This window comes from Coffea arabica, chromosome 5c (assembly GCF_036785885.1).
Source record: "Coffea arabica cultivar ET-39 chromosome 5c, Coffea Arabica ET-39 HiFi, whole genome shotgun sequence".
Taxonomy (NCBI): domain Eukaryota; kingdom Viridiplantae; phylum Streptophyta; class Magnoliopsida; order Gentianales; family Rubiaceae; genus Coffea; species Coffea arabica.
The window spans coordinates 40,771,525-40,785,164 of record NC_092319.1 but is presented as its reverse complement, the minus strand read 5'-3'; the positions used below and the strand labels follow the sequence as shown (position 1 = coordinate 40,785,164).

General features: G+C 38.1%; 1 protein-coding gene across 1 annotated transcript; it reads right to left on the bottom strand.

The window, feature by feature from the left end:
* Positions 1–1,265: 1,265 nt before the first annotated feature.
* Positions 1,266–7,054, bottom strand: LOC140007349 (isoprene synthase, chloroplastic-like). The gene is made up of 4 exons (XM_072050085.1): positions 6,968–7,054; positions 2,723–2,929; positions 2,188–2,455; positions 1,266–1,651 (listed from the first exon to the last, which is right to left on the bottom strand). Exons 1-4 carry the CDS (start codon positions 7,052–7,054, stop codon positions 1,266–1,268), a joined length of 948 nt encoding a protein of 315 aa, XP_071906186.1.
* Positions 7,055–13,640: the final 6,586 nt, after the last annotated feature.

The window sequence follows — 13,640 nt, the reverse complement described above, 5'->3', positions numbered from 1 at the left end:
AAATATTGCCCTCATCGAAAAGAAAATGATGAGAATGACTATGATAATGTTGCTGGATATGCATCGGGTGGAGATATTTTCACAATCTCCAAAGGTAATAATACTTCTTCTCGTGATGGTTGAATTTTAGATTCTGGATGTGTTTCACATGTTTGCTCCAGGTTAGATTATTTTGATACTCTCCAAAGAAAGAAAGCAGGTTTTATGTTCTTGGGTGATGGATCTACTTGTCAAGTCAAAGGTGTTGGAGTGGTGAAAATCAAAATGTTGAATGGAGAGATTCGTTCTTTGGGTGGTATGGCTTATGTCCCAAAGCTACGAAGGAATCTAATTTCTTTGAGCCAATTAGACTCTGAGGGTTACCATTTTTCCGCTGCAGGTGGAGTCTTGAAAATCACACATGGCGAGACGGTCTTGTTGATGGGGAAGAAGTATGGTAATTTGTACCATTTGAATACCTCAATGGATTGGGAGCGGAAGGGGATCCAAGAATGCTCTCAAATTACAAATGGTGGTGAGAGGAAAAATCCTGCTATGGGAGAGGGTGAATTGAGCCCCCTCTCGTGAGTCAACTAGATGTTGGAGTCAGTTAGCTACACACGTTCATTTGCCGATTGAATCAATTGAAAACAAGACCGTATTGATTCAGGTGTGTAGTTAGGCACCAAGGTACTTGGTGGAAAAAGGCAAATGGAGTTTTTTTTTTTTTGGATGGTTTGCTGTGTTTGCTAAAAGAAATTTTTGCCAAGGTGGAGATTTGTTAGGAAATTGGCTTAATTTCTTTTAGGTAGAATTCTTATTTGGTGTGGAAAGTAACTAGTTTCCTACTTAGATTTTAGTTACTTGAAGTAGTAGTTAAGTAAAGTCCTATTTGGTTTAGAATTAGATGTTATTTCCTACTCTATATGAGTTTAGGAATTAATATTGGTTTCTAATTGTTATTTGGTTTTTTGGCCAAGTAATGTTCTCTATAAATAGGTAGATTGACATACTACAAACACACAAGAAAGGAGTGAGAGAATTCTTACTGGGTGAGAGGGTTATACAAGAGTTGGGGCTTGGGAATCAAGTTGTAATCTTGTGGTGTTTTTCCTCTCATAATAAGAATAAGTTTTTCTCCCCGTGGACATAGGCTTGGTGATTAAGCCGAACCACGTTAATTCTTGTGTGTTGTTCATTATTCGTGTTAGATATTGTTTTCTATTAAATTATTGGTCTTTTTCTTTTTCAAATAATTGGCCTGATACCCTAACACTTTCTTCATCTTACCTCAACACGTCTTGGAGATCTCCTTGCAGCACAGACTGAACCATGTTGAAATCAAGCTTGGCCAATTCAAGCAGAATTTGATTTTTGCCATTTCTTTTGGCACATGTTTCAATATTCCACCAAGCTTCTAGCCTTCGCATTCTGTGGTGATATGGAAGTTCCAAGGCATGCTTTATTTCTTCAGACATGTTTGAATCAACCAACTCCTTCAAACTCTTGAGGTGTAAACTGGTGAATGATTTGGCTTCTTGTAATGTTTCCTCTCCTTCGTATGCAAGATGTGAAGCTTCATACAAGCTCAAAATGCCTCGAACGTCCTTGGCAAGGCTTCTACCTAAGTTTCCAAAGTTTCCACTCCGGTCCCTGAACCTCTCAAAGATATCTGCAAATCCCAGTAATCATCCGCATTATTTGCAAAAGATGAGATACAAATCTACTCATATGTATGTCCACAATATTCTTTATGGCACTTCTTTCTGGAATCTAGATAATCAAACTACTTAATTATTGTGTGGATCATGTTCTCACACTTTTCATGCAGATTGTGCTATAGCTCTACTGGAGAATGAACAACATTATGCTTCTATATTCAATAAAAATTTTAACCAAGTGCATAAAGATCATGATATAAAATCTGAAGAGTTACTATCAAACAGAAACCACTGCAGCAAAAAAATTTTAAACATGAGAGCCAAGCAAAATTTAGTTCCATGAATTTTGAGAAAAAGTTTAGCTACTACAACAGTCTAAATTTTTTATGGTTACCTAATGTCATTAGTGAGATTGGACAAAACGGTGAACCATCTGGGTAACATGAGTTAACACTAACGATAGATGAAAGATTTACTCGGAAGTAAAAAACCACAATTTTTTTAAAATTTAGAGGGAGGGAGGCGGAGGCCAGGGCAACAGTGGTACCTGGGGAAGCTTCATAGCCATGCTGCCTAAGTAGCCTGAAATAGAGAGCTGAAAGATGAAGGTCCTTGGTTATTTCAGTGGTTGCTTCCTTCAGAGATTTCAATCTGTCAAGGGCTTCTCTAATAGTTCCTCTATATTTGTAAGAAATGCCAAGCCGATCGATGTCATGAACTAGTTCTAGCAAAGACTGTGGTTCCAAGTTTTCATCATCAAGCATGTATCTGACTTCCTCCTCTAACTTCTTTAAAATTGTCATCTGAATCTCCCACTACCAAAGCAGCAAAAGATTCTAGAGGTTATACTTACATAGGGTGAATTCTTAGTTTATGATGAAAAAAAAAAGGAATTCTACAACGAGGGCGCTTCTTGGAGAGTCTTCTACAAATAGGGTATTCGCATTCCGGGAATGCGAGCTCAGTGAGCTCGCATTCGCGGAATGCGAGCTCATTGAGCTCATGCGACTCATATGGTTTCAAGAGTTCTCTAACTTCTCAGTTAACATAGAGCTGCATATAAAAGAAGACCAGAAGATTACCTCATCAAGTCCCATTTCACTCTTCACTGACACGCGCAAGGCTCCATCAGGTCCCATTTTCCGATATTTAGCCAGCTCATAGTCATCACAATTAACATCTTCTGTAACGTAGACAACAGGAGATTCTTCCAGCAAATCACATTTGGACAAAACATCAAGCCAAAGATGGTTGCTAAACCTTTCCCTTATTTCCTTATAGATGACAAACTGCACAAGCAAATATGATGAAAACAAATAACTTTACCATGTAAATATAGAGGGCTATGCTACACTACAGAACACACAGAGAAATGTGAGATCTGAGTCAAAACTTTATTCTTGTAGACGTAAGTTTTTGAACTTCGTACCCTGCTACAAAAACTAAATACAATTCAATAATTGTACTCCCAAATACATAAAAATGAACAAAAGTTAAACACTATATTGACCCCCTAATGTTGTTCTGAAATGTCTGAAATACATGCTGCACGTTTGAACAGAAGTAGTTGGACGTCCATATTCGCAAACAGCATATCAACATTTGCATATATGATAAGACTCTAATGCTTCATAACCAAAGAAATATAATGCCCCTTGTTTTTCATCTACTGGATCACTGAGCTCGCATTTGCGGAATGCGAGCTCAATAAGTCGAGCTCGCATTCCGCGAATGCGAGCTCTATTCTAACCTCGTATTCGTGAAATGCGAGCTCTACTAAGCTCGCATTTTACGAATGCGAAGACCCCCGGACAGAGTCCCTTGCCAAAACCACCCCTTTTGTAGAATTTTTTTAAAATTTATCATAAAATTAGAAATTTCTCTACTTACATACCAGTGCAGTAAGATGGTTCCCAGCTAATCAAATCAAAACAATCTAGTTAGATGTTACTGTATTACCATGAGGAAACGGCCTTAGTCGATTTGTTATTTTCTTAGAGTATTCTAAAAAAATCAATGGAAACTTAATTACGACACAATGTGCCAAAAAAAACCAAAATAACGGGCTCAATTTCTTCAATTAGCTATTAGTTCCCATATCTGTGACTACGTCTGTCATCTAATCACTACTCATGTTATTTTTCAGTTTTTGTTCTTTCCTACAAAGAGAAAAAATGTGTTTCTTTTTGGTTAAAGATAACATCTCAATAGTTCAATATATATATATATATATATATATATATATATATATATATATATATATATTTTAAATAAGAGGTCATGAATTTAGAACTTTTACTTACGATTCCTTCCACCTTACAACGCAATATATTCATTAGTACAATCTCACCTGCTGCCAACAATTCTAATTCCACAAATACATAGTAGTTCGGATATTCATTCCGAAATCTATTCATAAGATCTCTTGGAGAAAAGTAAGGATGTGAGATAATGGTGGTTGACCATAAAAAAATTCACCACAAGATGTCAGCCAAATTCGTTTTTGGATGATTAAGACGTTTGTGTAAATTAGAGTTCCTCATGAAGTAATTTTCGGATAGAAAAGTACATTCCACTTCAATCACTGTCATTTTACTTGGATGACACGAGTACGAGATTATTACAACCACTTTGCAAAACGATAGTATATGTCATAATCTTTTTCTTCACACTTTATCAAGCACCTTGCGATATCACCACATGATTCATTGCTAATGAGCCAAAAGACTTTAATAAATTCTATAAAAAGTTTGTGAAAATTAACACTGGTGGTTAATTAAGAGGGGTTTTAAGTGTTAGCTATTTGAAGAAAAAAACAAAGTTAAATTGAATAAGTGTCGAAATATATGGGGGTAATTAAATGTGAGTGTGCATCTAAATGCATCTAAATGAGAAATTTGGAAGTAAATTAGTTGTATTAACCTAAGTCCATTGGACAGTAGCTAGAAATATGCTTCCATAAAGAATGACTGACGTTATACTATCTAGAGCATTAAACATACAATCAGAAGACATTCAACAAATTAGTCTGATTTTTTCCAACTTCTTCTCTCTACTTTTCTCCGAGGAAGATCACCATGGTCTTTCTCCCATAGATTTCATTTTATTTTTTTTAATAAATTCTCTCCTAAATTTTCTTAACGAGATTCTCTGTTTCTCTTAGGGGTTTCTAGTGAGATTTTTCTGTTTCTTTTAAGGGTTTCTAGTGAGAATTTTCTATTTTTTGTTATTTTGTTATTAGATCCGAATTTATTTTAAATCTGATTGTCAGATCTAGAATTTTTTTTTTTGAATTTTGGGCTATATGGACATGTCTCATCATCAGTATTACAACTTAAAACTGATAATTAGCGGATCTGGTGATTTCTAATAATCTGTTAATGAAATTTATTTTTTATAAAAAAAGAAGACATTTAACAAAATAAAGAGGCAACTTAATTTTCTGTCAAAGCGAGAAAGAAATGAAATTAATGCAAAAGTGGTTTTTCTTACAGTGCACGTGCTTATTTACATTGGCAAAAAAGATGATTGTGATAGGGTGCAATTTTATCATTTATTTTATTATTAATTTCCCCTATTATCTGACCTGATGTGGACTAATTGCTAGATTCTACTCATTTTTGATATTTCGCATTTATTTCAGGGAGTAGAACGAAAATACCATAACAAGTGTCAATTTGGCAGTTATCAGGAAAGAGTTCAAGTAGCAGGCATCTAGGGACATTTTTGGAATATCAAACCGCAACCCTTCTTGGTAATTGGCCCAAAGACAACATTAAAAAGGAGAGGCCGAAGTCTCCTTTTTCCTCTCCCGCGGCTGGGCGGCGGACGCCGCACAAGAGCAATAGGCTAATTAGAATAGGACTTGCGCAGAGGAAGAGCACTGACTCTCTTCTTAGTTTTTCTTGTCCTTTAGCTTAGTTTCTGTTGACTTTTCCTTGTGGGCTCTAGTAGCTCTTATTTCTCCGTATGTCAAGACAAGTGTTATTCAATTAGTCAATTAGTCATTCTCAGAAGACCTGCTATTCATCCTTTTGTTCGAACAAAGTGAACTCTTTTGATCAAGGATAATGGCCGCAGCTTTTTCTACATCTTTGCGTGGATTTTTCACCTCAAGTATGAACTAATTTTTTTCAGTCTAGTCAAGAACAACGGAGGATTTGGTTCTACTAAATTTGTGAGATCGAATTAGTTTTTATTTATTTCCATTATTCACTGGTATTTGTCTATCTTCTGCTTTATGTTCATATGGTTGTTTTATTATTCGATTATCCAGGGCCCGGATTCTAGATTAATTCAATAACCTGGAGCCAATTAGGGTAGTTAAATCCGTAATTGTTTAATTATTCTAAACTGGTGGCAACTGACATGATTGGATTTGTGTCAGGGAGATAGACAGGCTAACTTAAAGAGACCCTCGTAGCGTGTTGATTGGTTAGAATTAGGCTCTTCTAATTATTCATGCAATTAGGGAATTGAACTTCTATGGTCGTACCTAGGGTTGTTTCCTGATTAGAGAAATAGTCAACGGTCGTACCTTGGCTATCGACAAATTGAGGAAGAGTTGGTTGTTTATCGCGTGTATGACAACTATAACTAATTTATCAGATAGTAACTGGAATAATCCTTGCATCTGTGATCGAATTAAGTGAACCATCTCTGAAGTTGTCTCTTGGCTAGAGTTCGTCCATTATTATTTTTATTGTGATAATTAGTTATTTGAGTGTAGTTGTTTTATTTTATTTTAATTTATTCTAAGTAATTTAGTTACTCTCATTTTCCAAAACCCCCCCCATACCTTAGACTCTAAAAGAAATAAATTATCCCCAATCCCTGTGGATTCGACCCTGCTTATCACTATCTACAGAAATTATATTTTGTTTGAGCAGGTAATTATTATTGCACAGGTTCGGCACCTGTCAATTTTTGGCGCCGCTGCCGGGGACTGGTGTCAGATTAATTTGTTTCTTTTTGAGTTCACCTTGTTTTCATTTTTAATTTATTTTTCACTTTTTTTTTATAGTTTATGGCTGCTAACATTCCATATTTTGATGATAGATTGGACTTTGTTCCTGAATGGGGTTATGAGACTCATGTTTTTCCTAATGATCAATGGGCTGTTGCAAATTGTGGAACTTATTTTGACTCAGGTTATTCAACTGACACATGCCCCGCATTTCAAGACAATCTAAGTGCTCCAATTGACACTTTCGGAGATTTTCCACCCCAATATCAAATGCAGTATGACCCTTATTCAAACGGGTATGATCAAGGATGGTGGGATAATTCCAGTTTTGATTATGCGACCGGGTCAATGGATTTTCAACAGCAAGAGTCTCAACAACCAACGTCCCTGTCAGGGTACCAGCAGCAATACCAACCCCGACCACCTCCGCCCCCAAGCTCTGGTCCATCTTTGGAGGAGATGATAAAACAAGTGATGACAAACATGGCGCAAAATCAGCAAAGGACGGAGGCAATCATTATGCAAAATCAACAATGGACGGACTCCGAAATGCAGGATATAAGAAATCAGATAAGTCAAATGGCCACACCAATCAATCGTTTGGATTCCCAGAACCAAGGTGAATTACCATCTCAACCTGAGTTGAACCCGAAGAATGTCAGCACCATGACCTTGAGGAGTGGCAAAGAGGTTCAAGGGCCTGAGCCTGTGATCCCTGAGGACAAGGATGAGGAGATGCAAGAATGTCAAAATGAGAAATCTACAGATGCAGTTGAAAAAGAAGCCGAAAATGAAGAAATGGAACCCCAACCGCAACCTATTGAAGTGAAAGAATCCAGTGAAGAATCATCAAATGTGGTGACACCACCTCCATTCCCTAATCCGCATTTTCTTAACTCTTATTCCATGATTTCTGTTAATGAGATTGATTTTGTTATACCGGAAGTTTTTGAGTCTCATGGCAGAAATAAGTTAAGAGTAGCTATGGTCAAATATCTTGAACCGTTGAGTGCTCTTGATGGAGGGGTGGAGGAAAAATTGAGATCACTGCTTGATTATTTGGCACCATCAACTAATCCATGGAAGACCGTAGCTCGTGTGCTCAAAGATTACTCCATCTATGAGGGTTATCAGGACTATGTAGAGGATGAAGCAATGAGACGAGCCACAAGATTTTATCCTCCATGAAAAAAAAAAAAAACATAATAATGTCTAGCCAAAGACATTAAAGAAAGGCGCTCATTGGGAGGCAACCCAATTGTTTCTTTTAGTTGTTTGTTGGTTTCGTGTCATAGTTTAAATCTGTTTTCCTTGAATTTGACTGATTCTGGGTGTTAATTTTCGTTTTTGCTGATTTGTAGGTGAACTTCAGTCATGACGTGCCCGCGTGGTGACGTGCAGGAAGCTCACGATCAGGAATTTCTGAACTTCTGGGAGCTCTCTTGCCCTCATGACGTGCCCGCGTGGTGACGTGCAGATAGCTCACGAGCAGAAACTGCTGGGAGCTCTCTTGCCCGCATGGCGTGCCCGCGTCACGTTCGCGGGAAAGGTAAGGATTAAAAAAAAAAAAAAAAAAAAAAAAGAGAGAAATTTTTTTCAACCGTAGCTAGGTTTCTCAATTATCAAAAAAAAAAAAAAAAATTCTCAATTATCAAGAAAAAAACAAAAACAAAAACAAACAAAAAAAAAAAAGTTTTTTTTCCTTCTTTTCTTTTCTTTCTTTCCTTTCTTTTTCTTTCTTTCTCTTTTCTTTCTTTCTTCTCCTCTGTTCGCTCTGTCCGCCGCTCGTGCCCACCGCCATCTCAAACTCCACCGCGCGCCACCCCCTTCCTCAACTCAATCGCGCGCCCCGCCGCCGCTCTCCGCTGCTCTCCACCAGATCGCGTGCAGCCCGCGACCCCGGCGCGCCACTAAGCCGCGGCCCAGCCTCTGCGCCGCCGCTGCTAAAGCCCCACGCGACTCCCTCCGCAAGTGGCGACGAGCCCACAGGGACGTGCAGTAGCCTCCCTCCAGCTCCTCTGAGCTCTGTTGCTCACCGGGCGTCGACCACCACCACAAGCCGTCCCTCGCAGCAGCTTCCTTTTTCTGTCCGTTGCTTCTTCCTCTCGCTCGATTGGACCCATCGAGCGCCGCCGCTGCTGAAGCTTGCCAGCCGCCCCCTTCGCTGTCCGCGCGCCAAGTTCCGCCACGCGACGCAGGCCATGGACAGGGCCGCACGCCACTTCGCGAAGGCCCAGCTCATCTGAGTTCCGCCGCCCGCAGCTCCACCCTTGACCACAGCCACGCACCTCACTTGCCCGCCTGAAGCCACCCGCCACTGTCACCTTCAATTTGGTTGTCATCTACGGTGGAGGTAATTTGGAACTTGCCCCCCAATCTCTTAATAACTAATTGGTACTGTCGGGGTTGTTCCATAGTTAGCATTGTTGATAGTTGGAATTTATTGTCTCAATTGGTGATTTCCGCCAGTGGTACTGGTTGGATTATTTTTGCTTGGAACTGCTATTTCTCTTGGGTTGGGTTAAATTGTGCAATTATTTGGCTATCTGGAGCCATTTGTTGGGACGTTGGGTGAGCTGCTTTCCTATGATTGTTTGTTAACTTTGGGGTCACTTTGAACCTCACGTTGCTTATGGACATTGCTTGAATTGCTGGGCACTATTCTGCTTGAATTGCTGGAGAACTCGCTGAGGTTTCTTTTGGGATTGTGATTGAGTTATTTCTGAAAATTGCTTGTTGAATTAGAAAACCTGGCCACTTGAATTACTTGTTGAGATTGGTAGCATTCGGTCGATTTGTTGAGAACACTCTGGTTACTGATTTAAATTAATGATCAACTCAATTGCGATTTTGCCCGTGATTTGCCTGTTCAATGTGAGGGTTTTTGTCTGCTTGGTTTGGGGTCATTTGCATAGGTTCTTTGCTGAGATTTTGGGTACAATTAATTCTGATATTGCCTATTAAATTGGGAGATTGTGCTGCCTGGTTTCCCTGTTGAGGTTGGTAGAATTTCGTTTAATTGTTGGGGGCATCTTGGTGATTGGTTAATATTGCTATTCTGGAGACCATTGTCTGTGACTTCGGTGGCCAGGGTTTCCACCTGGTGGATTAGTACATACTTGGGGTTTTTGCTTTACTACTGCTATACTCTGATATAGCAATTTCATTGGTTTTAGACTATGTTTTACCCCCAGTGGTACTGGTGGAAATATTTTCAATTGAATTTGGTACCTCTATTTGGTTGGCTGAGTTAGTATTGTCAAATATCTAAGTTGTCATTGTTGAAATTGCTGATTTTAAGTTAAGGCATTAACTGGCCAACTGGAGCCATTTTTTTTTGAGATTTTGGGTGGACAGAGTTTTGCATTTGCTGGTTGAATTGAGTTGAGATGTCTCAGACCTTGGCCGCGTACTTCTACCACATTGGTTTACTCCACCGCCCCCGCCTACCTCTTGGCCACTCAAAGAGGGAAGTTTCGTTGTCCTCTTCATTTTCATTACTTTATTACCTCCAGTGAGGACAATGTAGGATTTAGGTGTGGGGGGGGGGAGCAGTTATGGTGCTAGTGTCTTTCATTCATTTTCTTTTTCTTCTTTTTAGTGATTGGCTCGTAAGTGCATGCCAAGGTTTGATGTTGGATTATTGCCTCTATTTCTACTATTGCCAATTTTAATAATAAAAGAGTATCAAGTTAATGTGGTTGAATCCAAAAATATCTCTTTGGTGAATATCAATTATTGTTTTACTCTTATAATTTTTGGTTAACTTTCCTAGGCATAGGGAATGATTATTGGCATTTTCATGTGAATTGGTCCGGTTATTAACTTTAGTTCTCCATGTTTGAAAATGAGGCTAGCTGATGCAAGTTTTCTTTTGGTTCTTGTGTTATATTGAGTTTTTGTGATTTTTAGCTATGAATAAACTTGACTGTACTCCGCTATTAGTTACTACTGAATAACCGGGGATCTGCACCTACAAGTGTTGATTCTCGCGTCAAAAGGTAGTAATTCCTATGAGTACGTGGTCACGTGGCGATAGAAGCTGAGTAACCGGGCTCCTCCATCCGGCCAATGTTGGAGTTCGCGTCAAAAGGCTCAAATGGCTAGCGACTAAGTCTTTTGTTACTGTTGAAAAAAAAAAGAATCAAAAAAAAAAGAGAGAAAAGTAGAAAAAAATGTGAAAAAAAGTTGAAGGTTGTGTTAGTGTATAATAAAAGCCAGCTAGCCGATTTATGGATTTAATGTTGAGATTTTGGTTAATAGTTGGACCATTTGCTGATAAATGTTATGCGTTATTCCTTTTTCTTAGATTAGTTAACATGAAATTAGAGGAGTTTGTGGTTTAGAAGCTAACCGGAGTGATGTTTCTTGGATCTTGATCACTGATGCTTGATTATTATTTTTCTTGGTATCTTGGCAATTTGTTGGATAGAGCAATAGCCATTGTCAAATATTGGTATTTGTTTACTGTTCTTATGCTTGAGGACAAGCATGGTCTAGGTGTGGGGGGAATTGATAGGGTGCAATTTTATCATTTATTTTATTATTAATTTCCCCTATTATCTGACCTGATGTGGACTAATTGCTAGATTCTACTCATTTTTGATATTTCGCATTTATTTCAGGGAGTAGAACGAAAATACCATAACAAGTGTCAATTTGGCAGTTATCAGGAAAGAGTTCAAGTAGCAGGCATCTAGGGACATTTTTGGAATATCAAACCGCAACCCTTCTTGGTAATTGGCCCAAAGACAACATTAAAAAGGAGAGGCCGAAGTCTCCTTTTTCCTCTCCCGCGGCTGGGCGGCGGACGCCGCACAAGAGCAATAGGCTAATTAGAATAGGACTTGCGCAGAGGAAGAGCACTGACTCTCTTCTTAGTTTTTCTTGTCCTTTAGCTTAGTTTCTGTTGACTTTTCCTTGTGGGCTCTAGTAGCTCTTATTTCTCCGTATGTCAAGACAAGTGTTATTCAATTAGTCAATTAGTCATTCTCAGAAGACCTGCTATTCATCCTTTTGTTCGAACAAAGTGAACTCTTTTGATCAAGGATAATGGCCGCAGCTTTTTCTACATCTTTGCGTGGATTTTTCACCTCAAGTATGAACTAATTTTTTTCAGTCTAGTCAAGAACAACGGAGGATTTGGTTCTACTAAATTTGTGAGATCGAATTAGTTTTTATTTATTTCCATTATTCACTGGTATTTGTCTATCTTCTGCTTTATGTTCATATGGTTGTTTTATTATTCGATTATCCAGGGCCCGGATTCTAGATTAATTCAATAACCTGGAGCCAATTAGGGTAGTTAAATCCGTAATTGTTTAATTATTCTAAACTGGTGGCAACTGACATGATTGGATTTGTGTCAGGGAGATAGACAGGCTAACTTAAAGAGACCCTCGTAGCGTGTTGATTGGTTAGAATTAGGCTCTTCTAATTATTCATGCAATTAGGGAATTGAACTTCTATGGTCGTACTTAGGGTTGTTTCCTGATTAGAGAAATAGTCAACGGTCGTACCTTGGCTATCGACAAATTGAGGAAGAGTTGGTTGTTTATCGCGTGTATGACAACTATAACTAATTTATCAGATAGTAACTGGAATAATCCTTGCATCTGTGATCGAATTAAGTGAACCATCTCTGAAGTTGTCTCTTGGCTAGAGTTCGTCCATTATTATTTTTATTGTGATAATTAGTTATTTGAGTGTAGTTGTTTTATTTTATTTTAATTTATTCTAAGTAATTTAGTTACTCTCATTTTCCAAAACCCCCCCATACCTTAGACTCTAAAAGAAATAAATTATCCCCAATCCCTGTGGATTCGACCCTGCTTATCACTATCTACAGAAATTATATTTTGTTTGAGCAGGTAATTATTATTGCACAGGTTCGGCACCTGTCAGATTGTTACATTACATGTATAAAAAAAATAATATTAATATTTCAAATTTAAATTAAAATTTACGTATCATGCAGTTAGACCTACTGTGTAAAAGAAAAATTAAAATGGTATATACTAATAATGTAAGAAAAATTAGCCACAAAAAAAAAAAAGGAAATCAACAGAGCTAGAACTATTAACGAGTTGTTCCTGTGCATGCATCAACTACCGAAAATATACTACCTCATTATCTTTCTCATCCATCGACTCTGCGAGAACATGACTCCAAGAACTGGGTTGGTAATTTGCTGACCTCCGAGTGGTGATGGCTGGCTCTGAATCATGATAAGCTTCTATGGAGCTTGCGGTAATGCTGCAACGTGTTCGCCAAGGAATCCGAGCACCATGAAGGTGATGAAGAGCTCTCTTTGAACCATTCTTGGACAAAATCCCACTAGAATAAGTGTATCGTAAAGGAAGAAACTCAAGAATATTAGCCATCTAAACGGACTTGTGTGCAGGCAGAAAATCTAGGCCACAAAGACTAGAATCTGCTTCCTTTAAACGGACTTGTTGTTGTTGTGGTTATGTTGTTGTCGTTGTCATTGTTGTCGTTGTCATTGTTGTTGTTTATAATTTCAGTTTATTTCTTTTAAATTTCGGACAATATCCCTCTGTTACTCTAGAATGAAAGAACTCTGGTGAAAAAGATAGAAAGGCAAATGGGAAATCTCATGTTATCAACATTGTTATCACGTTATTCAAGTTACATAAACAAACATTTTCATCATTTTCTTCAATTCATATTGAACAAACGTGGGGAAATTAAGCCAATATGTTGTTATCACTTTATTCAATTTAGATAAACAAACATGCATGGAGAAATTATGCGACATGATATGTGTTGTTAATTACATTGGGCATAGCTAAATTCTGATATTTTTATGGGTGGAGTAAGACAGGGGAAACAATTATCACCTTGTCTATATTTACTTGAACAGTGTGAGTATTCTTCAGATTGTTTACAAAAGTCTACTCCTACTTTTACACGATGGGGGTAAGGAAAAGCCTAATTCGACATGTATTAGAATTGAAAGGGAAGATAGAACGCACCTCCATATCAATGTACTATCATATTTTCTACCTTTTAAC